Source organism: Peromyscus maniculatus, chromosome 21, assembly GCF_049852395.1.
Source record: "Peromyscus maniculatus bairdii isolate BWxNUB_F1_BW_parent chromosome 21, HU_Pman_BW_mat_3.1, whole genome shotgun sequence".
NCBI classification, from domain to species: domain Eukaryota; kingdom Metazoa; phylum Chordata; class Mammalia; order Rodentia; family Cricetidae; genus Peromyscus; species Peromyscus maniculatus.
Window position 1 is genome coordinate 30567301 of NC_134872.1, and position 26292 is coordinate 30593592.

General features: G+C 41.0%; 1 protein-coding gene across 1 annotated transcript; it reads left to right on the forward strand.

Annotated features, from left to right (window-relative positions):
- Positions 1-22914: 22914 nt before the first annotated feature.
- LOC102927113 (putative sperm motility kinase W) lies at positions 22915-24024 on the forward strand. The gene has a single exon (XM_006998003.3). The coding sequence runs from the start codon at positions 22915-22917 to the stop codon at positions 24022-24024; it is 1110 nt and encodes a 369-aa protein (XP_006998065.3).
- Positions 24025-26292: the final 2268 nt, after the last annotated feature.

Below are 26292 nucleotides of genomic sequence, written 5' to 3' on the forward strand. Positions count from 1 at the left end.
ACTGAAGACCGGTGGAGAGATCCAGCCTCATGGAACAAACCTCTTCTGGATTCAAGGACTTTGAGTTTAGATTAGCTGGACTGCTGCTTGTAAGTAATTCCAATAAACTCCGAGAGAGAGAGAGAGAGAGAGAGAGAGAGAGAGAGAGAGAGAGAGAGAGAGAGAGAGAGAGAGAGAGAAGAAGAAGAAGGAGGAGGAGGAGGAGGAGGAGGAGGAGGAGGAGGAGGAGGAGGAGGAGGAGGAGGAGGAGAGATTGAATCATTGTATCAATTACTCTGTTATTGTGAACTCTAATACAATAAACAAGGCTCTACCCACTGACTTTCCACAAATAGGCCAAAAACTGGTGGTCAAATGCCCAGACTGTAGGGACATTTCTCATTCAAACTACCACTGGGGGTTTGTTAACCTTATCTCAGGCCTTTTGAGCACTTGGTTTCCAGTAGCTAGTGCTACTTGGAAAGTTGTGGAAGCCACAGAGGTGAAGCTTTCTAGAAACTAAGTCACTAGTGGACAGAGAACTTTTTTTTCTCTCCAGACAGGGTTTCTCTGTGTAGTTTTGGTGCCTGTCCTGGATCTCACTCTGTAGACCAGGCTGGCCTTGAACTCATAGAGATCCACCTTCCTCTTTCTTCCAAATGATGGGATTAAAGGCGTGTGCCACCACCACCACCACCACCACCACCACCACCACCTGACAGACAGAGAACTTCTAATGCCATGTCACCAACCATGTAACAACCCAGATCGACAAGGAACAAGATGGTCCCAACCTCATGGCTTCTGTGTCTGTTGAAAGTCTACGTGCAACTAAAACCTTCCTCCCTAGAATTGATTCCTCACTGGGACTTGATCACAGCCATGATAAATGTAACTACAGCCCTGTTATGGTATAGAAGATAAGAAAAAACAATCTGACAAACCATGATTGGTTGGTTGCTTGTGGTGAAATTACAAAGAGGCAGTATGAAGAATGCCAGATACTAGTCCATAAGGGGCAGTGCCTGCAGGGAGAATGGAACAATGGTCCTGAAAAATTTGGAGTTCTCTAATCACCTGGACCTCAACATATTCCCATTTTGGGTTTTTGTTGTTTGTGCCCCCCCCAGGGTTTCTCTGTGTTGCTTTGCACCTTTCCTGGAACTCATTCTGTAGACCAGGCTGGCCTTGAACTCACAGAGATCTGCCTGCAGGGATTAAAGGTGTGGGTCACCACTGCCTGGCAGTTTGTGCTGTCTTTATTAATTCAGCTCATTTAGCTGTGGACTCAGGGTACTACTGGCACTGAGATTGCTTTGAATGCATTCCTTGCTCTCCCTTTCATGAGGTGTTTTCTTTAACATTGGTGTTTGTTTGTCTTAATTAGGGTTTCTATTGCTGCAAAAAAAAGAACAAACAAACAAAAAAAAAAAAAAACACTAATTAGACTCCCAGTGCTCCACCAGGGGCCCAGCCGTGGATGTCTGCATCCAGATTCCTCAGTCCTTGGATGGGGTTTATGGCACAACTATCAGGGTGTCTGGCCATCCCATCACCAGAGTAGGTGAAAGAAGAGGGTTTATATGAGCGAGAATTGTTGAAGCCAAGGTTGGATAAAGCACAGGGACAAAAAACCAAATGAATGGAAGCACAGGATCTATGAACCAAAGGCTGAGGGGCCCCCAACTGGATCAGGCCCCCTGAATGGGTGAGACAGTCATTTGGCTTGATCTATTTGGGAGGCAGCTGTGCGTTGGTGCCGGGTCCTGGGCTTGTTGCATGAGTTGGCTGTTTGAATCCTGGGACTTATGCAGGGATGCTTGGCTCGGTCTGGGAGGGGGGCACTGGACCTGCCTGGACTGAGTCTACCAGGTCGATCCCGGTCCTCGGGGGAGACCTTGATCTGGAGGAGGTGGGAATGGGGGGTGGGCTGGGGGGAGGGGGAGGGGGGCGAGAGGGGGAGAACAGGGGAATCTGTGGCTATTATGTTGAACTGAATGGTGTTGTAAAATTAAAAAAAAAAAAAAACAAAACAAACAAACAAAAAAACCCACCATGACAAAAAAAAACCCACAATGAAACAAAAAAACAAAAATAAAGTTGGCGCGGGGAAAAAAAGTTTATTCAGCTTACACTTGCAATATTGCTGTTCATCTCCAAAGAAAGTCAGGACAGTAACTCAAATAGCAGGATCCTGGAGTTAGGAGCTGATACAGAGGCCATGGAAGGTGCTGCTTACTTGATTGCTACCCCTGGCTTGCTGAGCCTGCTTTTTATAGAACCCAGAACCACCAGCCCAAGGATAGCAACACTCACAATGGGCAAGTGCTTCCCCATGGTCACTAGTTGAGAGAATGCCAGACAGCTGCATCTCATGGAATCATGTCATCAACTGAGGTCCCTTCCTCTCTGATGACTCTAGTTTGTGTCAGGTTGGTCAGCAAGTCCCCCAGCACAGTGCTCGTTCTTCTCCAAAGTTTTGATAGATTCAGGGAATCCAAGAAGCCTGGTCTCTACTTGGCTTGAAGCCATTTTTGTTACCAGCCACACCTGTTGCTTATGACTCAAGTCTAAGTGTTTTCCTTTTATCTTATTTTAGTAGTCACACACAGCTAAAAAATCCTTTCATACTTTCTACTTTCATGGGGTCTAATATTTGAAACATTCCTGAAAGATCCTCTGGATGGTAGTTTGGTTAGGGCATAACCTCTCTTTTTTTCCCCTATAAGTTTGTATCTTAAATCTCTTGATCAATTTGGGGCCAGAGTTTTTCATTTGGATACATTCTTAACTAACCAAGTAATTCTATTTCTGATCTCAGTCTTTTCCTAACTAACCAAGTAATTCTATTTCTGATCTCAGTCTTTTCCTTTGCACATATACATCAGTGATTCCAACCTTGATCTTTAGTATAATTCCTCATCTAGTGCTTTGAGGTTGTGTTTTTCTAGTACTTCTATGCCCTTTACCTGCATCATTAGATTGTTTGGGATATCCCACATACCATGACAGAGTTCATAACACTAAAAATTCATCCTAAAATTGCATTAACTATTTTTCTCTTGTTGTTTCTCCCAGCAATAGGCAAAAAGATAAAATGTCCTAAAAGAACAGAACATCATGGCAAGTCCCTTGGAAGAAAACATCCTTGAAAAGGATTTCAGGATTTTAACATCTCTGGGCTCTGGTGGATTTGGGGAGGTGAAGCTTGCCTGCCACCTTCCTACACATACACAGGTGGCTGTCAAGGTCCTGGAAAAGAAAAATAATTCTCTGGCTCACATCAACACTGAAGTAGAGACACTTCTTTCATGTTATTGACAAGTACAATAACTTATTTGATCATGGAATATGTTTCAGGAAAGGACCTGGATGTGTTCCTCCAGGAAAGAGACTTTCTAGAGGAGGATGAGGCTAAACCAATATTCCAACAGGTTGTTTCAGGAGTTCATTTTCTCCACCAAAAACGAATTGCCCATCGTGATATTAAATTGGAAAATATCCTTATTGACGAAGCTGGCAATGTCAAGCTCTGTGACTTTGGTATGGCCAGACAGCTGGCAGAGGGGCAGATGTTGGAGGAATTCTATGGCACCTTATTCTATTTGGCTCCAGAGATTTTGGCCAGGAAACCCTATGATGGACTGGCAGGGGATATGTGGAGCTTGGGAGTCCTCCTATATGTACTGGTCACAGGAGAATTTCCATATACAGGACCCACCCTGGAACATATGTACAAGGCCATCACCACCACAAAATATCCCATTTTCTGCTACTTCTCAAAACCCTGTCTAATCATCATTGAACAATTACTTATGATCCCCACCTGCGACAGGATAACAATATGTCAGCTCCAGGAAAGACAATGTCTGGGCAACATTAAAGAACATGCAGCACCTGCAACTAAGGAAATCCTTCTCAGGGTCATGGAGACCATGTGCACCATGGGCTATACATGTGAGGAGATTGTTTCATTCCTAAAACACAGGCAACCAAATAATTTAATGGCTACCTTCAATATCCTCAAATACAAACTGAGCTGTGGGGACAGCAAAATCAGAAGCCCTGGTTAAATGACAGCCCTATAGGTGCTCCTCACCCCCTTCTCCCCTTGAAGAGGAGATTCAGTGAATCAGCCTTCCCAACAAGTACAGAAGATGTGAAGAGACACTTTCATGAGGAGGGTGTGGAAGGAAGAGGCAGGAGAAGCCAAAGCTACAAAATGCTCAACAGATACTCATGCCTCAAAAAAAGCCCTGTGAAGATGAAACTTTCCCAGAAGGAAAAGTCCTGATGGCTAATGTCATCAACAGTGCTACAGCAGACATTGCAGTCAACAAGAATTGGCTCAGAGGTTAAGAGCACTGCTTGCTCTTCCAAAGGTCCTGAGTTCAATTCCCAGCAACCACATGGTGGCTGACAATCATCTGTAATGAGATCTGGTGCCTGTGGGGATATGTGCAGACAGAACATTGTATACATAATAAATAAATAAATCTTTAACAAAACAAAACAAAACAAAACAAAACAAAACAAAACAAAACAAAACAAAACAAAACAAAACAAAAGTATCCCTTGTGATTTCTCCTCAGGTGAATCAGTCCAGGATGGAAGACTTAATAAGTTTCTGAACATGGGCTTCTCTAGAGAAGAATCATTCATGGGGCTCAACATGCCCAATTGCCAGCCTCAGGATAAACCTACATTTTTGGGATCCAGGCCACTCAGAGGCTGAAAGCTGATGAAGAAGAGAATTTCTCATGCACTGAGAGCACTGTTTTCCTGCTCCATGTCCACTTCCTTTTGAGCCCTGAATCCCTGTGTAAGCTACAAAGAAATGAGAAGACTGTGCATTGCATCAGAGGCCCAGTTCTTTGGCCACCAATATATTCTCCATTGTATCTTGACTTTGTTATTTTAATAAATGTTCTTTTGTAAATCACAAATATACTATTTCAGAGGGTACCTGCCATCTATATCTCCCCTACAGTCAAAGCCACACACACACACACAAGCACACATATGAATGCATGAATACAACTTGGTATCAGGGCCTGCTAAGTATACAACCATAACCTCTACGCCTTCCACTATGATAGCCTTCAGGACGTGACCAGTACCATATTTTCTACAAAGAAAGCCCCAAATATGCATATAAGTTTGTGTATCAGGTCTTGCTAGGTATTTCCTGCCCTACTGCCATAGAAAAGCCCTCTCTTATCTCTCCTTTCATTCTCTCAATTTTTATAGACCCACACATACACACTCACACACACACACACACAAAATAAAGGTAGATTACTAGACTCATTAGGCATGCCCTACCTCGTGGGGCATTTACCCACCAATTCAACAGCTCCCCAGAGTTTTCTTGAGTGCGAGCAGCAGGAAATATTAGATAGAAAGATTTATTGCGGAGAATCTTGCGGAGATAAACAGACACAAAATAAAGAATAGCATCAAGAGGGCCTGGAACCTATTCCAATGGGCCCTAACTGTTTCTGCTCCAGGGTTTTTATAGAGACGCCAAGGGGTGGAGCAAAAGACCTCCTCCCCCAGCACAGCCAAGTGCAGAGCATCTCAGACACCTGCAGTCAGGCCTGTGGTCCTAATCATCCTCTATGCAGACCTGCTGGGTAAAGCCACGAGGAACCCGAGAACGGGCTCCCACAGGTCCCCCTTTAATATATATATATATATATATATATATATATATATATATATATATATATATATATATATATATATATAACTATTAATGGCTTACAGCAATCCCCATAGCTGTTACACCTCCCAGTATGGGAGTAGAGGATGATATAGATGGCATTTCTCTTTTGAATTAGGTTCAAGGTGACCACAGCAATCTTAGCTGCCTCAAGCCCTTTCTAAACCAAAAACTCTTAAGGCGACTACAAACTTAAAGAATCCCTTAGCTTCATCATTACCATTAACAGGTTAACATAAATATTGCTATACATAGTCACAATTCTCTCGATCTTACAACTCAAAACAAACTCTTAACAGAACCATTTGAATTAGCATATATGGTGCTATATATAGTCAACAATTTTCTCTGTCTTACAACTTTAACTCAATCATTTGAATTTTCTTGTTAACAGAACATAGAAAAACTTCAATGTATTCACATCAATTTTAAATATTTCCTTAACTCCACAAAACCAGGGTGCATTAATATCAATAGGTTTCTACGAATATAATTCAATCTCATAACTCCTCCTTTTCTTTATAATTTTTTAAACAAAATCTCAAACCTAGTTAGAGGAACCCAAAATTATACAATTACTACAAACCCATATTGAAAAGCAATATTTTCAATCTAACTATTAACACTTTGAAAAATTTTAGCAAAACACCCAAAAGCAGTTTCTTAATAAAACTCTTTACACTTTAAATTTTAGTATACCCATTTGCATTTCTTACTAACAAAACATGACATTAATCCACTCAAACAACAATTTAAATTAAATAGACTAAGGAATATTAACTCTCCCTTTTCTTTATAATTTTAAGCAAAATCTCAAGCCTAGTTAGAAAACCCAAACTTTTCATTTAAACAGTTCCATTTTTAACCCAATTCGAGCAAACAGTTCCTAGGTCATTACTATGAATAAACTCAAAATTGTCCCATTGCAATGAAATCTCTATTGTTTATTTCATTTCTTAAGTCTTAAAATTCAGGTGATAAATTCTGGCACTAGCCTTCCAAATATGAGAAATCCATAACCAAAATCTTTTTATAATTTTATCTCATTTTAAGTTAAAAAAGTTCAAACAGGAAATAAATTCTGGTATCAGGTTTTTACTTCCAAATATGAAGAGATGTTTTACAACCAAAACTTTTTGCAGTTAACAATTTTAGTTCAAACAAGTGTCTCTGCAACTTTTGTTCTCACAGACAGACCTTTTTAGTATAGTAATATTTTAAACTGCACCGTTTTTTGCTGTTAGCTCAGGTTTTTCTGTGTTGTGTCGATTTTCCACGGATCTCAGCTGCGGATGCCTTGTGCTGGTTCTGGTGTCCACCATTCTTAGCTTCTTAGCGGCTTCTGGAGCTTTTGAAACCATTCAGACTGCCTACTTTGCAGTCTACTAGGACACTACCTTCTGTGTCTCAGGTTCTTTCACCATATACATTAAGAATAGACTCATACTTAACATTTACACTTTACAAACTCACATATAACATTTTTTGCCCTGCAAAGCATTTAGACTCACATTCAACATTTACATGTTTTTACAAACTCACATACAACGTATTAACATCTACTTATTTATACTTCTTAAGAAAACTATAGAAGTACTTTAGCAAACATACTTATTTACTTCTTATATACTTCTTATCTTATTTCTTATTTAAACTTACATTTACAACTAGTATCTTTACTTCTTACAAGCTTATTACTACATGTCTTAAGACCACCTTAGATACTTCCTGCAAGCTTATATTCTTAAAGGAACTCTATAGATCTATTTTACAAACTTATATAGGGCTATTTTACTTAGCAAACACCTAAAGATTTCTTAACACAGATCTAACAAGACAGAATAATTTCTACAAACTCACATATCTTATTTTCATCTTTCTACTTCTTACTCTTAATTATTATCACCATCTCTATTAGAAAGATTCTCTTAACTAGACAGGAAGTACGTACATAATTTCTAAAGTTTAGAGTTTATAGTCAGCTTTGTTATAAAGCACTGGGATTTAGTGAGTGTTGTTATTATAGAGTTGTGATACTTGTTGCTAGGGAATTGTAACATTCTCTGGACGAAGCCACACCCCAAAGTTGCCGAGTTCTCTCAACCTTTCCAGACCTGCAGAGATGCACTGTCAGCAGTAGACAGTTTTTAACTAGAGGCTGTCCCTTCACCCAAATTCATAGTAGCTCCCCTAAGTGCTTCATTTCAGACAAACATTTCTATTACAGTAGTATTTTTGGTTCGTTCTACCAAAAAACTTCACTTCACGCTGAGGGTGAAATTACTGTATTTAGCTGCTGTAAAGCTCTTTGCCAAATACTGCACAGCTATTAGGTGATATAAAGTATTTTTCTAAAGAAGCTAGTAAAGCCAAAAGCAGCACAGCTCTGAACTCTGTTTCCTCATTGTTTGCATTAACCAGTGACAAAACCTCAAATACTAATCAAGCCACTTTCATTCTGGTTCCTTTATAGGAAATGTCATTGGAGCTGACCCTTCTTTAGTTCCATGCTCCTTACCAGACGCTCTGGTAACCACTGAGCTTCATTCTCCTCTTGTGAAAAAAACACAAACATGTCCTCGACCCCATATTAACACAGGATCGGGACCCTTCCATAATCCCGAGCAGGGATCTTTCCATCTTAAACTTCTGCTATTTTGATGAAGAGCGTATGACTGTTGAGCCATTTCCACTTGGGATAATGCTACTATCTGTTGTGCCCAGATTGTAACCCCCAGAGAGACCACCAAGGACGAGCATACCAGAATGCAAAAGCAAGGTTTATCTGTTACAAGTCATGACAGGGAACTCATCTCAAGCCATCTCAAGTGAGGCAGGGAAGAGTTCCTAGGGCTGGTGCCATCATTTCTGGAGACTTGAAACTGGCCTGGGTCTATCTATATTGAGATATCTTTGTCTAAGGCCCCCTTTTTGAGACAATAGAGTGAGGGTCTTGTGCCTAGATCGTGTCCCCAAAGCCGCCACTGGAGACTTTAGGTACAGAATGCAAAAGTAAGGTGTTTTCTAAGTTTACAAGCCTCCAGGGAGGCTCTTCCAAATCTCTCACTCACAGCAGGGAGGTTGGAAGGAATGCTCCCCTTTCTTTGTGAGGCTAGTTCTTTTCTTTCTTTTATTTATTTTATTTTACAATACTATTCAGTTCTACATAACAGCCACAGATTCCCTTGTTCTCCCCCTTCCTGCCCCCCTCTCCTTCCCCCCAGCCTACCCCCCATTCCCACCACCTCCAGATCAAGGCCACCCCGGAGGACTGAGATCAACCTGATAGAATCAGTCCAGGCAGGTCCAGTCCCCTCCTCCCAGATTGAGCCAAGCGTCCCTGTATAAGTCCCAGGTTTCAAACAGCTATCTCATGCAGCGAGCCTAGGACCTGGTACCACTGCCTAGATGCCTCCCAAACAGATCAAGCCAATCAACTGTCTCACCTATTCAGAGGGCCTGATCCAGTTGGGGGCCCCTCAGCCTTTGGTTCATAGTTGATGTGTTTCCATTCATTTGGTTATTTGTCCCTGTGCTTTATCCAACCTTGGTTTCAACAAGTCTCGCTCATATAAACCCTCCTCTTTCTCGCTAATTAGACTTCCAGCGCTCCACCCGGGGCCTAGACGTGGATGTCTGCATTCAGATTCCTCAGTACTTGGATGGGGTTTCTGGCACAACTATTAGGGTGTTTGGCCATCCCATCACCAGAGTAGGTCAGTTCTGGCTGTCTCTCGGCCATTGCCAGCAGTCTTTTGTGGGGGTATCTTTGTGGATTTCTGTGGGCCTCTTTAGCACTTTATTTCTTCCTTTTCTCATGTGGTCTTCATTTACCATGGTCTCCAAACTTAAGTCCAAGTGGATCAAGGACCTCAACATAAATCCAGCTACTCTGAACCTGCTAGAAGAGAAAGTAGGAAGTAGTCTTGAACGCATTGGCATAGATCACTTCCTAAATATAACACCAATAGCACAGACACTGAGAGAAACAATCAATCAATGGGACCTCTTGAAACTGAGAAGCTTTTGTAGAGCAAAGGATACAGTCAACAAGGCAAAGTGACAGCCTACAGAATGGGAAAAGATCTTCACCAACCCCACATGTGACAGAGGACTGATATCCAGAATATATAAGGAACTCAAGAAATTAGACATCAAAACGACCAACAGTCCAATTAAGAAATGGGCTATAGAACTAAACAGAGAATTCTCAACAGAGGCTAGTTCTTAAAGGCACAGACCATATAATTTATTTTAACCTGCCTCCCTTTTTAGTCTTTTGGTCGAATATCCTGACTGTGTTTTCCAAAGTCCCTGTAGCAGATACAGTCACCTGGGGAAAAGGGGTCTAAGTTCTTATTTACACTTAGGAATCCTGGTTTAAGCTTCTCTTTGTCTGTAGGGGATAGAGTGGGGGGTTTTACTGAGGTATCACACTATCTTTGTTATCAGGTTATCAGCCATTGCATTACCCTCAGATAAAGGACCAGAGAGATTGGACTGAGTTCTATTATGGCCCACAAAGCATGGCAGCTTTCTTTTGTGGAATAGTGTCTTGAATTTGTTAAAACATTTTGACTTGATTGTTATTAGTTCCAATATTTTCACCAAAACTGTTACTATTCAAAGGAGTCAAGAACGTAGATGTTCTTTCATGTAACATATCCTTCATTAGCTTACTTTGAGAAAAAGCATTTTCAGGATTTAGTATTTTCACTTCATTAGCTTTAACTCCTGATGTTATCAGCAGCTGTAATATTTAGCATTGATTTTTTTTTATAAGGAACTTTCAGGTGAAGCAACTCTTTTGTAAGACAGTTAGATTTTCTGAAGTTTGTTCCAGTCTATAAAGCAGTCATTTCTTGAATGCCTGTTTCCTTGTCTCCTTATTAGATTTGCAAAGGAATTACTCATTGCAGGCAGTTTGTTCAAAAGGCAATGAACTTTAATTTCAACATAAGTTTTTTTCATATCTAAGACAACATTCAGTGTATAAACTGCTTTCCCTTGTTTTACGGATTTTAAAGTGGCTTGTTTGCTCTTATCGGTAGCTTTTTGTCACCCAACTACCATAAAAATTTTGCACAGCTATTAGAGTAAATAAGGCATTTTACCAACGGAGCCCCAAACCGAGAAGCACCTAATTCCATATCCTTTCAATTTTTTATTGGAACTGACACTTAAACCCTTATACAATTTTCCTCCTTATTCTTTTAAAAGCTGTATTTTAAGTTTACCATAAACGTATTTTCAATCTGACAAAAGTGTTTCAGGGCAATGTCGCCATCTTTAACGGAAAAACTACCTTTCCCAGAATGCATTTCCCTTAATATCAGTCCATAATAATATCAGTCCCTTATTGCAAGCTAGCTTTTGGACTTCATTTCCCATAGTTCTTTTTGGGTCTGAGAGTCAACTTCTAAGTTCTTTTTTTTTTTTTTTTACCAGACTTGCTTACAAATTTTGCCCGGGAGGTTTGAACAAAGTTTTTTGCATTTGCAACGGGAGATTTGAACAAGCATTTTACATTTTCAGCTATGGGACATTGGTTTCTATTCTCTCCTCAGCTGGCTTCAACAGGTGTCTCTCCTTCATTTGACAGTGGCCCTGGATCAGAACCACACCTGCCTCGTTAGCGCACATTGAGGCTGGCATTTCTGATAGCAACTTTCCTCAGGCTTGTGTTTGTTTTAGCCAGTCAGTGAAAAACAAGATCATGTACAACAGTTTTTCCATAGCTCTTTCAGAGAGATTTTCTCCCACTGATCTTATTCTCATTTTGCTTGTTCCTTCCCCCTCCAGATGCAGAGCTTCCGCTATCTGTCTGCAGCTCTGTACCTCTGTTAGCTGCTTTTGGAGGTAGGGGCTTTTTTCTCCCCTTGAATCTGCCTCAAACTCTAGCAGCTTTGTCAGGTCATGCATTTTCTGTGGAGGAATCTGTCCCCTCTGTTTCTTCAGAGTCTTTCTCCCTGACAGTATCCAGTTTGGTCTCAGTTTATCCAGCTACCCCAGAAACAGTTTCTGACACTATAGTGGCGGCTTTCCCTGCTACTGAAGGTAGGGGCTTTTTGTCCGTTTCTGTTTTCGGGGTCTGTGTGGTTTGCGTACAGAATGAAAATCTAACAAGGGAGGTTTTTGCCATTTCTAAACTCCCATTAGGTCAGATGCTTTGCCTCATCAGGCCTTTACCTGGCCCAGTCCCCCAGTGGGTTGCATTTGTTTGTCTGGGTGCTCAAGGACAGAGCTTATGCCAGAGGCAATCACCCCTCAGGGCTACACTCCCTCATCTCATTGGGAGTCAGTTGAAACAAAGCTTTTCTCAAAGAGGTGCTTTCTCTGACAGAAAAGAGCTTTACTCCTGGATAGTTCTGTTCTGCCCTGGCTGGGCTCTTTCCCCAGACAGCGTTTTGACTCGGCAACACAACTGCTTCAGACACAGTTCAGCTTTACTGTATTCCCAGAAAGGCCCTTTCTCTAATAGGAAAGCTTTTTCTCAGATTTCTTTTTGCAGCTCTGGACCTATAAAGTCGGGACTTGTAGGAAAGTGGACAACTGTGCTGTTCCTACCGGCTTTAGCTTTGTTCATTAGCAATCTTCCCCTGGGTCCTGCACCTTCCTGCTTCAGCTGTGTGTTCCAGGAAGTTTACAACTGCAGGAACCCTAGTATCCCCGAAATGCACTCCAACTCAGAGATGCTGGCCAGTCGCCTCTGGGTTTTTGGTCAGAAGCAAGGATACAATGCTAACAGTTTGCATTGCTTCAGGGGATCTTTGCATTAGGACGATTAGGAGCACCCTTTCATTCTGAAATGCTCACTCCGAAACAAAACCCTTGATGCCTCAGCTCAGCTGTAACAGAAAAGCTTGGCTTTTTTTGCTTTTCTCCAGTAAAGTTTCCTACCCTTTTGGGCTCTCTGTAGCTCTTTACCCACATTGTCCCAAGCGTTTCCCTCAGGGTACTCTGACTCACTGTCTTCTACTACCTTGAAGAGACAGAGCTTAGAAGAGGTTTTTAGGTACTTGTCCTTGCCTCCTGCATTGCAGGGAGGATTTTTAAAACTTGAAAGAATTTGCAGAGGTTTTGCTGTCTTAAGAGGTTTGTTGTTTTCCCTTAGAGCTAATCACAGGTGGTCCCCATACCAATATCTTCAGGTGATTCTAATTTTTGTCCTTCTGAGAGAGAAAGTTAAAGGCTTTAGTTTTTTAAGTTTGAGAGCTTTTGAGAAAGATTAAGGCTTTTTAGAGTTTTTTCCCCCCAAAATTTCCAAGAAAAGCTTTTTAGTTTAAGAGAAAGATCTCCCCCCCCCACCAGGTGAAAGAAAGACCAACTTTTCCCAAAACTTCTGAACTTTAAACTTTTTGGCTTTTTACACCCCCATTTTTGCCTCAGGGAGAAATCACTTTCTCCTGCCGCTTGGACTTAGAATTTCAGCTGTCCCCATGTCAAAAGCTTCCATAGGAAACTTTTTCTTCCCGTAAGCTCAAAGAAGAGCTTTTTTACTACCCGTATAGCCCAAAGATCCCCCCCCCCAGTTTGCTTTCATAGCCCTCAAAGTTAGAAAATTGAAGAGGTTTTCTGTGTAGTTGCCTTACTTATTTTTTTCTACACGATCTTACACTTCTAAGTTTTTCCTACACTATATTACTACTCTATATCTTATTTTTTACAGATAGAAATTGAGAAAGGGGTAGAAGATAGAAAATTTTGACAGAAGAGAATTTCGCTGCAGCATTGGACATCCTTCTAGTCTGCTTTCCTTTTCTCTCGAGGATAAAACCCCTGCCTCTCAATAATATATATAAAATATATGTACATTTTCCATAACACCGGCATGCCTTTCCACTGGCAGGGCTGACTCAGCACTTTCACCAAAAACTGTGTAATAAAACTATTATTTTCCTTTATCTTTAGTCCCTATTTCTTTGTCTTTAGTCCCCCTTTTTTTTCTTTAGTCCCTGTTCATGGCGCCATTCTGTAGGGTGTTTACCCACCAACTCCACAGCTCTCCCGAGTTTTCTTGAGTGTGAGCAGCAGGAAATATTAGATAGAAGGATTTATTGCAGAGAATCTTGTGGAGATAAACAGATAGAAAATAAGGGATAGCATCGAGAGGGCCTGGAACCTATTCCAACAGGCCCGACTGTCTCTGCCCCAGGGTATTTATAGAGACGCCAAGGGGTGGAGCAAAAGACCTCCTCCCCCAGCACAGCCAAGTGCAGAGCATCTCAGACACCTGCAGTCAGGTCCGTGGTCCTAATCATCCTCTATGCAGACCTGCTGGGTAAAGCCACGAGGAACCGGAGAACGGGTTCCCACACTACCTTAAAAGAGAGACCCAGTCATACTTTAGTTCACAGTTCCTGCTAGGTAGCCTCTTTCCTATAGTAAAAGCCCAACATATGCATATAAGTGTACATATTAGGTCCAGGTACATAACCCTTCTCTGTCAATTTTAAGCCCCTTTATATATATTCCATCAGTTGTTACAACCTACTGAAAGTATAATGAACGGGGGTGATTGCAGCACCGTTTACATCATGAAAGGTCACAGACACAAGAGACCAAGTGGTCATTTTTAGAGCTTTATTAGGAGGGAAGAGGGCTTGAGGGAAGGGGACCAGGTCTGCTGAGAGAGAAATATGGTTCGGGTGAGGGAGCAGAGCAGATCAGGGAACAGAGAGATAGGATGGGGTTCATGTCTGCCATTTTAAAGGCTCAGATTGCGAGAACACAATGTGCTTACATAGTCGCCAGTGCCCACTAATGATTTAAGACACAAGACCCTGAGGGCAGGATCCTAACACCTACTTTATAAACCCCTGCCTGACCATCAGAGTCCCCATATTCCTAGCAGGGAAGTGTCATGTTCTGATAGGTTTCTCTCCAATTAAGCTCCACATACACATGCAGGGCAAGGCAGGTGTCAGGCACTGCACAGTAGCCCATGTCCTACATCCAAAGAACTACTATCACATGATAGGGTAGTTGCCAGGTCCTACTGTGTATACCCTCTCAAACAGCTACAGCCCTCACACACAGGTGTGTTTCCGCTCATGCTAGGTACAAACTTTCCTATAACAAAACCAAACAGAAACAGATGATAATTAATCATGATAATTAACAGATGACACTGCATTTCATCTTTGCTAGGGTTTCTATTGCTGTGAAGAGACACCTAGACCACTTATAAAAGAAAACATTTAATTTGGTGGCTTACAGCTTCAGAGCTTTAGTCTAGCATCATCATGTAAAGGCATGGTGGCATGCAGGCACACATGGCACTGATGAAGGAGCTGAGTGTGGATAAGGAGCTACATTTTGATCCTACAGACAATAGGAAGTGGTCTGAGACACTAGGCATGGCTTCAGCACATATGCAACCATGAAGCATACCAGAGTAGAGACACACTTCCTCCAAGTAGGCCACACCCAATCCAACAAAGCCATGCCTCCTAATAATGCCACTCCCTGGGATCTTATGGAGGCTATTTACACTCAAACAACCACAATCCCCTCACTGGAGCCCAATATCTTGTAGCAATAGCATAATGCAAAGTTCATTTAGTCCAGCTTCAAAAGCCCTCACATTATATCATGATCTCAAAAGTTTTTTAATGTCCAAAGTTGCAAGTTTCTTCTGAGATTCATACAATCTTTTCACTGTAATCTCCTATAAAATCAAAATCAAGAAACAGACAGCATACTTCTAACATATAACGGCACAGGATACACATTACTGCCCAAAATACAGGGAAGGGAACAAAGTAAGCAAATTTTAGACCAAAGAAAATAAAACACAGCTGGGCAAATTCCAAAATCTTTGTCTTCCAGTCTGATGTCAAAAAGCTCTTCAGATATCCAACTCCTCTCAGCTTTGCTGACTACAACATACTTTTTTCTCTTGTGCTGGTTCTACACCGAATAAGTCATTGTCCTTGGCAAGTAACACATCCACAGCTCTGGGATCTCAAATATCTTGGGGTATTCTAGGCTTCACATTCACAGTTTCATGCACTGACCTCTAGATGTCTCCATTTACTGGCTTTGCCTAGTTGATGAGGGACATTCCATAATGTCTTTCTTCTACCCTTGACTCTAAAGCTAGAACCATGTAGCCAAAACCTCCAAGTTCTACTGCTTACTGGGGCTGGAACATAATTCCCTAGTTTGAGTACAATATAACCAGATTTCTGTTTTCCATGGTTTCCTTCACTTCGTGTGCTTGTCTGCTCTGGAAATAACGATGTAGACAGGACTGGTATAAAGCTCAATGATCCACCAGCTCTCGCCTCTCTAGAGTTGGGAATAATTCCTGTGCCACTATACATGGCTTGAAACTTTTCATTAATTTTTTTCACTAGTTAGAAACTTATCTGGGTGGGATCTTGCCCTGAGGTCACCACTCCCTTTTTTCATTTCTTAATCTGTTTATCTTCTTGAACACAGGGATAGAGTGGGAAAGCAAAGAAAGAGGTACCATGATAGAGAGAGAGATCATGGGAATAGAGATAAACCCAGTGCTAGGGAAGTTGCCAGGAATCCCCAAAGATGACCCCAGCTTGGACTATTAGAAATAGTGGAGAGGGGGCCTGAAATAAACCGGCTTGCCTCAGTGATCAGACTGGTGAATACACTAACTGTCTATCACTGAGCTCTTCTGCACTGACTGATGGAAGCAGATGCAGAGATAAAAGGCCAAAAACCATGTAGAGCTCCAGAGGTCTAGTCAGAGAGAGAAGAGGGATTTTATGAACAAGTGCATCAGGATCATGATGGGGAAACCTGCAGGAACAAACAAACCAAACTAGTGGGAACTCATGCAAGTTGTATCAATGGCTGTGGAGCCTGCATGGGACTGGACTAGGCACTCTGCATGACAAGACATTATGTAGCTTGATCTGCTTGGCATGCCCCCATGGAGGAAGGGTCATAATCCATCCATGATGCAGGAGCAGGCTTTTTGGAGCTCACTACATATGATGGGACACCTCATGCAGCCTTGAGGCAAGGGGAAGGAAGTGGATGGTGAGTAAGGAGGGCAAAGCTGGGGGGCCTGCGTGGGGAAAAGGGGGGGCTTTGATTGGTGTGTAAAATGAATGAAAATTTATCCTATTAAAATATTTCTGGGGTTGGAGAGATAGCTCAGAGGGTAAAGACACTGGCTGATCTTCCAGAGGTCCTGTGTTCAATTCCCAACAAACACATGGTGGCTCACAAACATCTGTAATGAGATCTAGTGCCCTTTTTTGGCCTGCAGGCACATATGCAGACAGAACACTGTGGCTCTATACATAATAAATAAATAAATCTTAAAATTTTTTTCTAAGTTGAAAAAACAGAAGAATCCAAAGGAACCTGACTCCAAAAAAAAGAAACCCAAAAAACAAAATGTCATGCACCAGATCCACCATGATCAAACAGCTTTCATTCAGAGATGTATAGATCATTCAAGACACATATATCAGTAAAATGATCCACCACACAAACAAATTGAAAGATATAACAACATATTCATATCGTTAGGTGCAGAAAAAGCCTTTGACAAAATCTAACATCCCTTCATGACAAAAGTCCTGAAGAATTTAGGGAGACAGGGGCTTACCTAAACAGAATAAAGACAGGCTACAGCAAGTCAAAAACTAACATCAACTTAAATGGAGAGCAAGTCAAAGCAATTCTACTAAAATCAGTAATAAGACAGGTTTTCCAATCTCTCCATACCTCTTCAATATAGGACTTGATATCTTAGCTAAAGCAAGAAGACAACTGAAGGAGATCGAGGGGACATAATGGGAAAGGAAGTGGTCAAACTAGCTTTATTTGCCAATGATATCATATTATACATAAGTGATCATAAAGTTTCCACTCAGAAACTCCTACAGCTGAAACACATTTTCAACAAAGAAGCCTCATACAAATTAATTTACAAAACTCAGTAGTCCTTTTATATAAAATAGAAAGCCAATTGAGAAAAAAATCAGAGAAACAATACCATTCACAACAGCCTCAAATAAGATAAAGTAAAACTAACGAAGATAGTGAAGAATATGTATGAGTGAGAAAAAAAATAAGAAAATATCAGAAGATGGAAAGATCTCCCATGCTCATGGACCAGTAGGATTAATATAATAAAAATAATCATCCTACCAAAATCAATTTACAAACTCAATATAACCCCCACTAAAAGTCCAAAGTAATTTTTCACAGATCTTGAAAGGACAATTTTCAGCTTCTTATGGAATAACAAAAAACCTAGGATTGCTAAAAGTTCCTGAGTCATAAAATAACTGTAAGAGATATAACTATTTTTTTTATTTTTAGTTGTACTACAGAGTTATAGTCATAAAAAGAGCATGGCTTGAACCCCAAAAGACATGTGCTGTTCAACGTAATCCAATTGAAGACCAAGACATAAAGCCACACACCGATGGACACCAGATTTTTGAGAGAGAAACCAGAAACACACACTGGAAATTAGACAACATCTTCAACTAATCCTACTGGTCAAACTGGAGGGCTGAAAGTAGAAAAATCCAAATAGATGAATATTGATCAACCTGCACAAAACTCAACTGGAAATAGACAAAAGATGTCACCATAAAAACAGATAAACAGAACCTGATAGAAGATAAAATGGAGAATAACCTTGGACTCATTGGCACAGGAAAACTTTCTGAAGAGAGCACTGTTAGTACACATACTAAGATCAACAATTAGTAAATTGACCTCATGAAACTGAGATGCTTCTTCACAGCAAAGGACACTGTCCTTCAAAGTGTCATTCTATAGAATGGGGTAAGATTTTCACTAACTGCACGTTCAACAGAATGATAATACTCACAATATATAAAGAAATTAGTAACTAGATATCAAAAAATTGAATACTCCATCTAAAAATGGAGTACAACCTAAACAGATTTTTCAAAGGAAGAAACTCAAATGAATGTGAAACACTTAAAGGAATGTTCTGCAGTCCTGCATGACTGATGGGAGTTCTGTAAGTCAAATGGCTAAATGGTGTTATTAATAAAAAAAACCTGAGCCAGATGTTGTAGTCAAAACTGAGAGAGCAGAGAAGCACCAAGGAGCCAGCCACATTCTGACCACTAGCAATTCCTCAGCCAAAGAGAGAGCTACTTCCTGTATATTCATGCCTATATGCCTTTCTGTGCTCTGCCACCTTACTTCCTCACTCCTCCCAGCTACATCACTTCCTCTTTCCACACAGCTCTATCACTTCCTGTCTGTCTGTACAGACCTCCAGACCTCTTTGGTTAACTAGCACTGGGATTAAAGGTGAGAGCCACCACACATGGCTCTGTTCCAGTGTTGTTTGAACTCACAGAGATCCAGATGATTCTCTGCCTCCTGAATGCTAGGATTAAAGGCGTGTACTACCACTCCCTGAGCTCTATGTTTAATATATTTGCTTACTTTTTCCTCTGACCCCCAGATAAGCTTTATTGAAGTGCACAAATAAAATATCACCACAGAGTTCTAAGCAGGCTGATCAACTCTGGTACCATCATTGTGCGGATCTCATTCAATATTTGCATGTAAAGCTAACTGAGCCTAATAATATACTTTGTGAAACACTGCAGTTTTGAGAGGGAAATTAAAACTTGACATCTTCAAATTAAATCAGAAAGCAGAGAGAGCTAATGGAGAAGGCTAGGCTAGTGAATGTCCTTAACCTTAAGCACAATCCCTGGGATGAAGTTCTGCCACTGTGATGGCTATTTTTTGGTTCTCAACTTGACTGCATCTGGAATGAACTACAATCCAAAAATGGAGGGCACACATGTGAGAGATTATATTTTTGCTTTGTTATTTTCTGGATCAAGAGCATGGAAACACTTATCTTTAATGAGGATTTTTAGGTGTTAATACACACACCTTTAATCCAGATCTTGAGCCAAGAAGACACACCTTTATTTTTGGCCACACCTTGTGCAGGAAGAGTATATAAGGCCATGGAAGAAGGGGGTTTTGCTCATTTCTCTCTTGTCTCTGCCTTGTTACCAAGCCCATTCCTTCAGTGGAATTTGTTCCTAGTTTTTTGGCATTCCAGCATATACTGAAGACCAGCTAAGAGATTCAGCTTTGTGGACCAAGCCACTCCTGGATTCAGCAACTTTCAGTTCAAGTCACCCATTTTTGGATTAGCGGGACTGCAGCCTGTAAGTAATTCTAATAAACTTTAGAGGGAGAGGAAGAAGGAGAATGTATCATTGTATACGTTACTCTGTTGTTTTTGAGAACTCTATGGCTCTACCACCTTATGTTTCTTAAATAGCCCAAAAACTTAGTGGGCAAATGCCCAGGCTGTAGGGACAAATCTCATGCAAACTACCTTGGTGGTGTTGTTTACCTTATCTCAGGCCCTTTGAGCACTTGGTGTCCAGTAGCTAATGCTGCTGGGAAAGTTGTGGAATCACAGAGGTGAAGCTTTCTAGGAATAAGTTGCTGTTGGATAGAGAACTCCTAATGCAATGTCACAAGACACCAAACAACACAGCTCTATGAGGAACAAGATGTTCCCAGACCCATAGATTTAGGTATGTTAAAAGCCATAGTGCAAATAAACCGTTCCTCTCCAGTATTCAGTCTCAAGTGGGCCTTGATCACAGCCATGGAAAAAATAACAAGGGCTCTCTTATGGTATAGAATCTGAGAAAAAAACAATCTGACAGGTCATGATTAGCTGGTTATTTATGGTGAAATTATAAAGAGGGAGTATGAAGAATTCTAGATATGAGTCCATAAGGGGCAATTGCCTGCAGCTGGGCCTTGTCCTTGAACATCAGAGTCACTGTTGGATGCCTATACAGCATGGAGAATGGAACAATGGTCCTGATAGAATTTACAGTTCACTAACTGGACCTCAATATAGTGAGGATGTTTCCAGTTTTGTTGGTTTTGCTTCCTGGGATTTATGTTTGCTGTTTGATATTTATATTTATAATGTTAGTTTTTGTTTTAGGTTTTATTGGTGCCTGTATTGTCCCATTGTTCATTAATTGTTACCCTATTTCATTTTTGAAAATCAAGTCCCTTATTTCCATTTTGATTCATTTTGCAGTATTTAAACATATTTAAGTATATGCCACACATACCCAATTTGATTATACCATGTGATGATATATTGTGACCCTTAGTAAAATTTGCTTGATGATCAGAGAAGAGAAAAAGCCACTAGATTAAAAATAGAGACCAGGCAGTGATGGCACACACCTTTACTCCTTGCACTCGGGAGGCAGAGATCTGTGTGGATCTCTGTGAGTGCAAAGCCACCCTGGACTATGAGATTGAATCAGTCTAGGAGAGAAACAGAGCCAGGAAATAGTGGCACACACCTTTAATCCAGTACTTGGGAATCAAATTTCTTTAATCCCAGCACCAGAGATCTCATGCCTTTGCTTGGGAAGCACCTATGTCTTTAATTCCAGCACTAGAAAGGAAGTGATAGCTGGGAAGAGAAAATTATAGAAGGCATGAGGAGACAGGAACTATAGCTTTTCAGGCTGAGGTGTCTTAGAGATAAGACTTGGCAGTGGCTTGTTCCTTTGTCTTTGTAATCTTTTGTCATTTACCCGAAAATCTCTCCCTAGGACTTTTTTAAAAAGACCTACTAGATTTCATATTACAAAACATTTCCATATATGCCTGTACTTTTCCTTGATCATATTGCCCTGCATTATTTCAGTACCCCTACCACAGCATTGTGACTGATTCTATGACTTTTACAAAAGCTCAGCCTTCTCCTCCTTCCTCATGAACCAAAGAAGACAACATATATCCTATTTCTGTTTGTGGACGTGCTTTGTCTCACATAAAACTATATCTAGTTTTAACTTTTTCCTTACAACACAAGAGAACACTAGTCAGGGTGCTGAATGTGGACCATTCGCCACACTATCCATATTCACTATGATGTTTTCCAATTTGATTGTTACTAATTTTAATTCTTTTTTTTTCTGGAGTTGATGACAGAACCCAGGGCCTTGTGTTTTTTTTCCAATCTATATTTTTCAAGGACAGCTGTTTGTACCTTCTTTATTTGGTTGTGGCCTCAGGGGAATACCAGCACTGAGATGAGTTTGAATATATTCCTTAGCTTTCTTTTTCTGTAACATTGGTGTTTGTCTTAATTGGGGTTTCTGTTGCTGAAAAAAAAATCCATGACCAAACAACAAACAAACAAAACAAAAACACAGAAAAATAAAGTTGGGAAGGAACAGGTTTATTCAACTTATATTTGTAAGATTGTTGTTCATCTCTAATCAAAGCCAAGAGAGCAACTCAAACAGAGCAGGTTGCTGGAGTAAGGAGATGATGCAGAGGCCACGGAAGGTTGCTGCTTACTTGGTTGCTACCCCTGACTTACTCAGCCTGCTTTTTATAGAACCCAGGATCACAAGCCCAAGGATAGCACCACTTACAATGCTCAAGTGCCTCCCCCATTGGTCACTAGTTGAGAGAATGCCAGACAGCTGGACCTCATGGAATCATGTCATCAACTGTGGTCCCTTCCACTCTAATGACTCTAGTTTGTGTCAGATTGATGAGCAAGTTCCCCAGCACAGTGTTCATTCTTCTCCAAAATTTTGATAGATTCAGGGTATACAAGAAGCATGGTCTCTACTTGGCTTGCAGCCATTTTTTTTATCAGCCACACCTGTTGCTTATAACTCAAGTCTTTAATTGTTTTTTATTTTATCTTATATTAATAATCACACATGTCTAGGAATTCCTTTCATACTTTCTAATTTCTGGGATCTAGGAGTTGAAACATTCCTGAAAGCTCCTCAGGACTGTAGTTTGGTTGGGACATAACCTCTCTTTTTTCCCCCATAATTTTGTATCTTAAATTTCTTGATCAGTTTGGGCCAGGATTTTTCATTTGGATATGTTCTTGAAAAATGCCCAAGTCATTCTATCTCTGATCTCAGACTTTTCCTTTGCACATATACATCAGCAATTCCATTTTTGATCTTTACTATGATTCCTCATCTAGTACTTGGAGGTTGTGTTCTAGTATTTCCATGTCCTTGACCTGCAAACATTAGATTGTTTGGGATATCATATATTCCATGACAGAATTCATAGCACTAAATATCCATCCAAAATTTGCATTAACTATTATTTTTTATGTTGTTTGTCCTAGGAATTTGGCAACAAGATAAAGTGTTCTAATTGAGCAGATTATCATGGCAAGCCCCTTGGAAGAAAACATCCTTGAAAAGGATTTCAGAATCTTAACATCTCTAGCCTCTGGTGGATTTGGGGAGGTGAAGCTTGCCTGCCACCTTCCTACACATACACAGGTGGCTGTCAAGGTCCTGGAGAAGAAAAAGAATTCTCTGGCTGACATCAACACTGAAGTAGAAATACTTCAATTGGTGGAACACAAAAACATAGTTAATTTCTTTCATGTTATTGACACAAGTACAACAACTTATCTGATCATGGAATATGTTTCAGGAAAGGACCTGGATTTGTTCCTTGGGGATAGTATCCTAAAGGAGGATGATACTAGACCAATATTTCAACAGGTCGTTTCAGGGGTTCATTTTCTCCACCAAAAACGAATTGCTCATCGTGATATTAAATTGGAAAATATCCTTATTGACAGAGCTGGCAATGTCAAGCTCTGTGACTTTGGTATGGCCAGACAGCTGGCAGAGGGGCAGATGTTGGAGGAATTTTGTGGCACCTTGTTCTATTTGGCTCCAGAGATATTGGCACGGAAACCCTACGATGGCCTGGCAGGGGATATGTGGAGCTTGGGAGTCCTCCTATATGTACTGGTCACAGGACAATTTCCATATGAGGAAACCACCTCTGAAGGTATGTACAAGGTCATCAACACCACAAAGTATCCCATTCCCTACCACTTGTCAAAACCCTGCATCATCCTCATTGAACAATTACTCATGGTCCCCAACCAGCACAGAATAACAATATTTCAGCTCCAGGAAAGTCAATGGCTGGGCAACATTAAAGAACATGCAGCAACTGAAACTAAGGAAATCATTCCCAAGGTCATGGCGACCATGTGCACCATGGGCTACAACCATGAGGAGATTGTATCATCTCTGAAACACAAGCAACCAAATAATTTAACGGCAACCTTCAACATCCTCAAATACAAACTGAGCTGTGGGGACAGCCTTCAGCAGAATCAGGATCCCTGCTTAAATAGCAACCCTGAAGGTGCCTTTCAGCCCCTACTCCCTTTGAAGAGAAAAGCCAGTGAACCTTCCTTTCCATCAAGTATAGGAGATGCGAAGAGATGCAAGATACACCATGCTCAATAGATACTCAAGGCGGGAGAAAAGACCTGTTCCTTTGAAACAGTCGCAGAAGGTGGTGTCATGATCATGAATGTCATCAGCAGTGTTGCAGGACACATTGCGGTCAACAGGAATTCTGTGGAGAGTCTGCCTGATGATTTTTCCCTCAGGTGAATCAGCCCTGGATGGAACACACACATGGTTTCTGAACATAGGCTTCTTCACAGAGAAACCATTTTTTGGGCACAACAAGTCCAATGACCAGCGCCAAGATGAACCTACAACAACTTGATCCATGTCACTCAGGGGATGGAAGCTGATGAAGAAGAGAATTTCCCATGCACTGAGAGCACTGTTTTCCGTGCTCCAAGCCCACTTCATTGTGAGCCCTGAATCCCTGTATAATCTGCAAAGAATTGAGAAGACTGTGCATTGCATAAGAGGCCCAGTTCTTTGGCCACCACGATGTTCTCCTCCATTGTATCTTGACTATGTAATTCTAATAAATATTCTTTTGTAAATCACAAATATCGTATCTCAGAGGGCACCTGCCAGGCATATCTCCCCTACAGTCAAAATCACACACACACACAAACACACACATGAAAGCATGAATACATACAACTTGATGTCAGGGTTTGCTAGGTATACAAGCATGAATTCTAAGCCTTCCACATTGCTAATGTTCAGGACCTACCCGGCATCACATTTTCTACAAACAAAGCCCCAAATATGCATATAGGTCTGTGTATCCAGTCTTGATAGGTATTCCCTCCCCTACTGCCATAGCAAAACCCCTCTCTTCTCTCTCTTCTCTCTGACTTTCTCCACACACACACACACACACACACACACACACACACACACACACACACACACCCCACACAGCTAGATTACAAGTCTCATATTAGAATTGCCCTTCCTTCAAAAAGATTGCCATACATACTTTATTTCACAGACCCTTCTAGGTAGCCTCTCGCTTATTTTAAAAGCCCAGCATATGCATAGAATCTACATTTCAGGTCCTGCTCCATACCACTTCTCCATCAACTTTAGTTCCCATTATATACACTCAATCAGTTGTTACAACCTACAACATAAATCCCTGCCTGCCCATCATTCATACCAGAAAAGTGTCATGTTCTGATAAGTTTCTTTCCAAATAAGCTCCACATACACATGCAGGGCTAGGTGTCAGGCACTGCACAGTAGCCCATGTCCCACATCCAAAGAACTACTATCACATGATAGGGTAGTTGTCAGGTCCTGCTGTGCTTACCCTCTCAAACATCTACAGCCCTTACACACAGGTGTGCTTCAGCTCATTCTAGGTACAAACTTCCCTATAACAAAACTACACAGAAACAGATGATAATTAACACACAACATGCCATATTTGTTAGGGTTTCTATTGCTGTGAAGAGACACCATAACCACTTACAAATAAAAACATATAATTCGTGGCTTACAGCTTCTGAGCTTTAGTCTAGCATCATCATGTGAAGACGTGGTGGCATGCAGGCACATATGGCACTGAAGAAGGAGCTGAGAGTAAATACGGAGCCACAACTTGATCCTGCCGACAACAGGAAGTGGTCTCAGACACTGGGCATGGCTTCAGCACATATGCAACCTTGAAGCCTACCTCAGTAGAGACATACTAAATCCCAGGAGGTCGCACCTACTCCGACAAAGGCACACCTCCTAATAATGCCACTCCCTGGGAACTTATGGAGGCTATTTACACTCATACAACCACAATTCATACCCTGGACTCCAATATCTTGTAGCAATAACATAATGCAAAATTTATTTAGTCCTACTTAAAAAAGTCTCCACATTATATCACATATTCAAAAGTTTTTTAATGTCCAAAGTTGAAAGTCTCTTCTGAGATTCAAGCAATCTTTTAACTGTAATCCCCTATAAAATCCAAATCAAGAAACAGACCACATGCTACCAACATGTAATGGCACAGGATACACATTATTGCCCAAAATACAGGGAAGGGAATAAAGTGAGGAAATTCTAGACCAAAGAAGATCAAAAACCACCTGGTCCAACTCCAAATCTGTGTCTCCCAGTCTGAAGTCAAAAAGCTCTTCAGATATCCAACTGGTTTCATCCTTGCTGATTCCAACATACTTCTTTCTGTTGTGCTAGTTCTACTCCCAAAAAGTCACTGTCCTTGGCAGGTAACCCACCCACAGCTCTGGGATCTCAAACACGTTGTGGTACTCTAGGCAATCCAGGCTTCATATTCACAGCTTCATGCAATGACCTTTATATACC

Bases quoted from the DNA above. Each gene is read 5' to 3' on its own strand.
- LOC102927113 (XM_006998003.3), top strand. From the start codon at position 22,915: ATGGCAAGCCCCTTGGAAGAAAACATCCTTGAAAAGGATTTCAGAATC.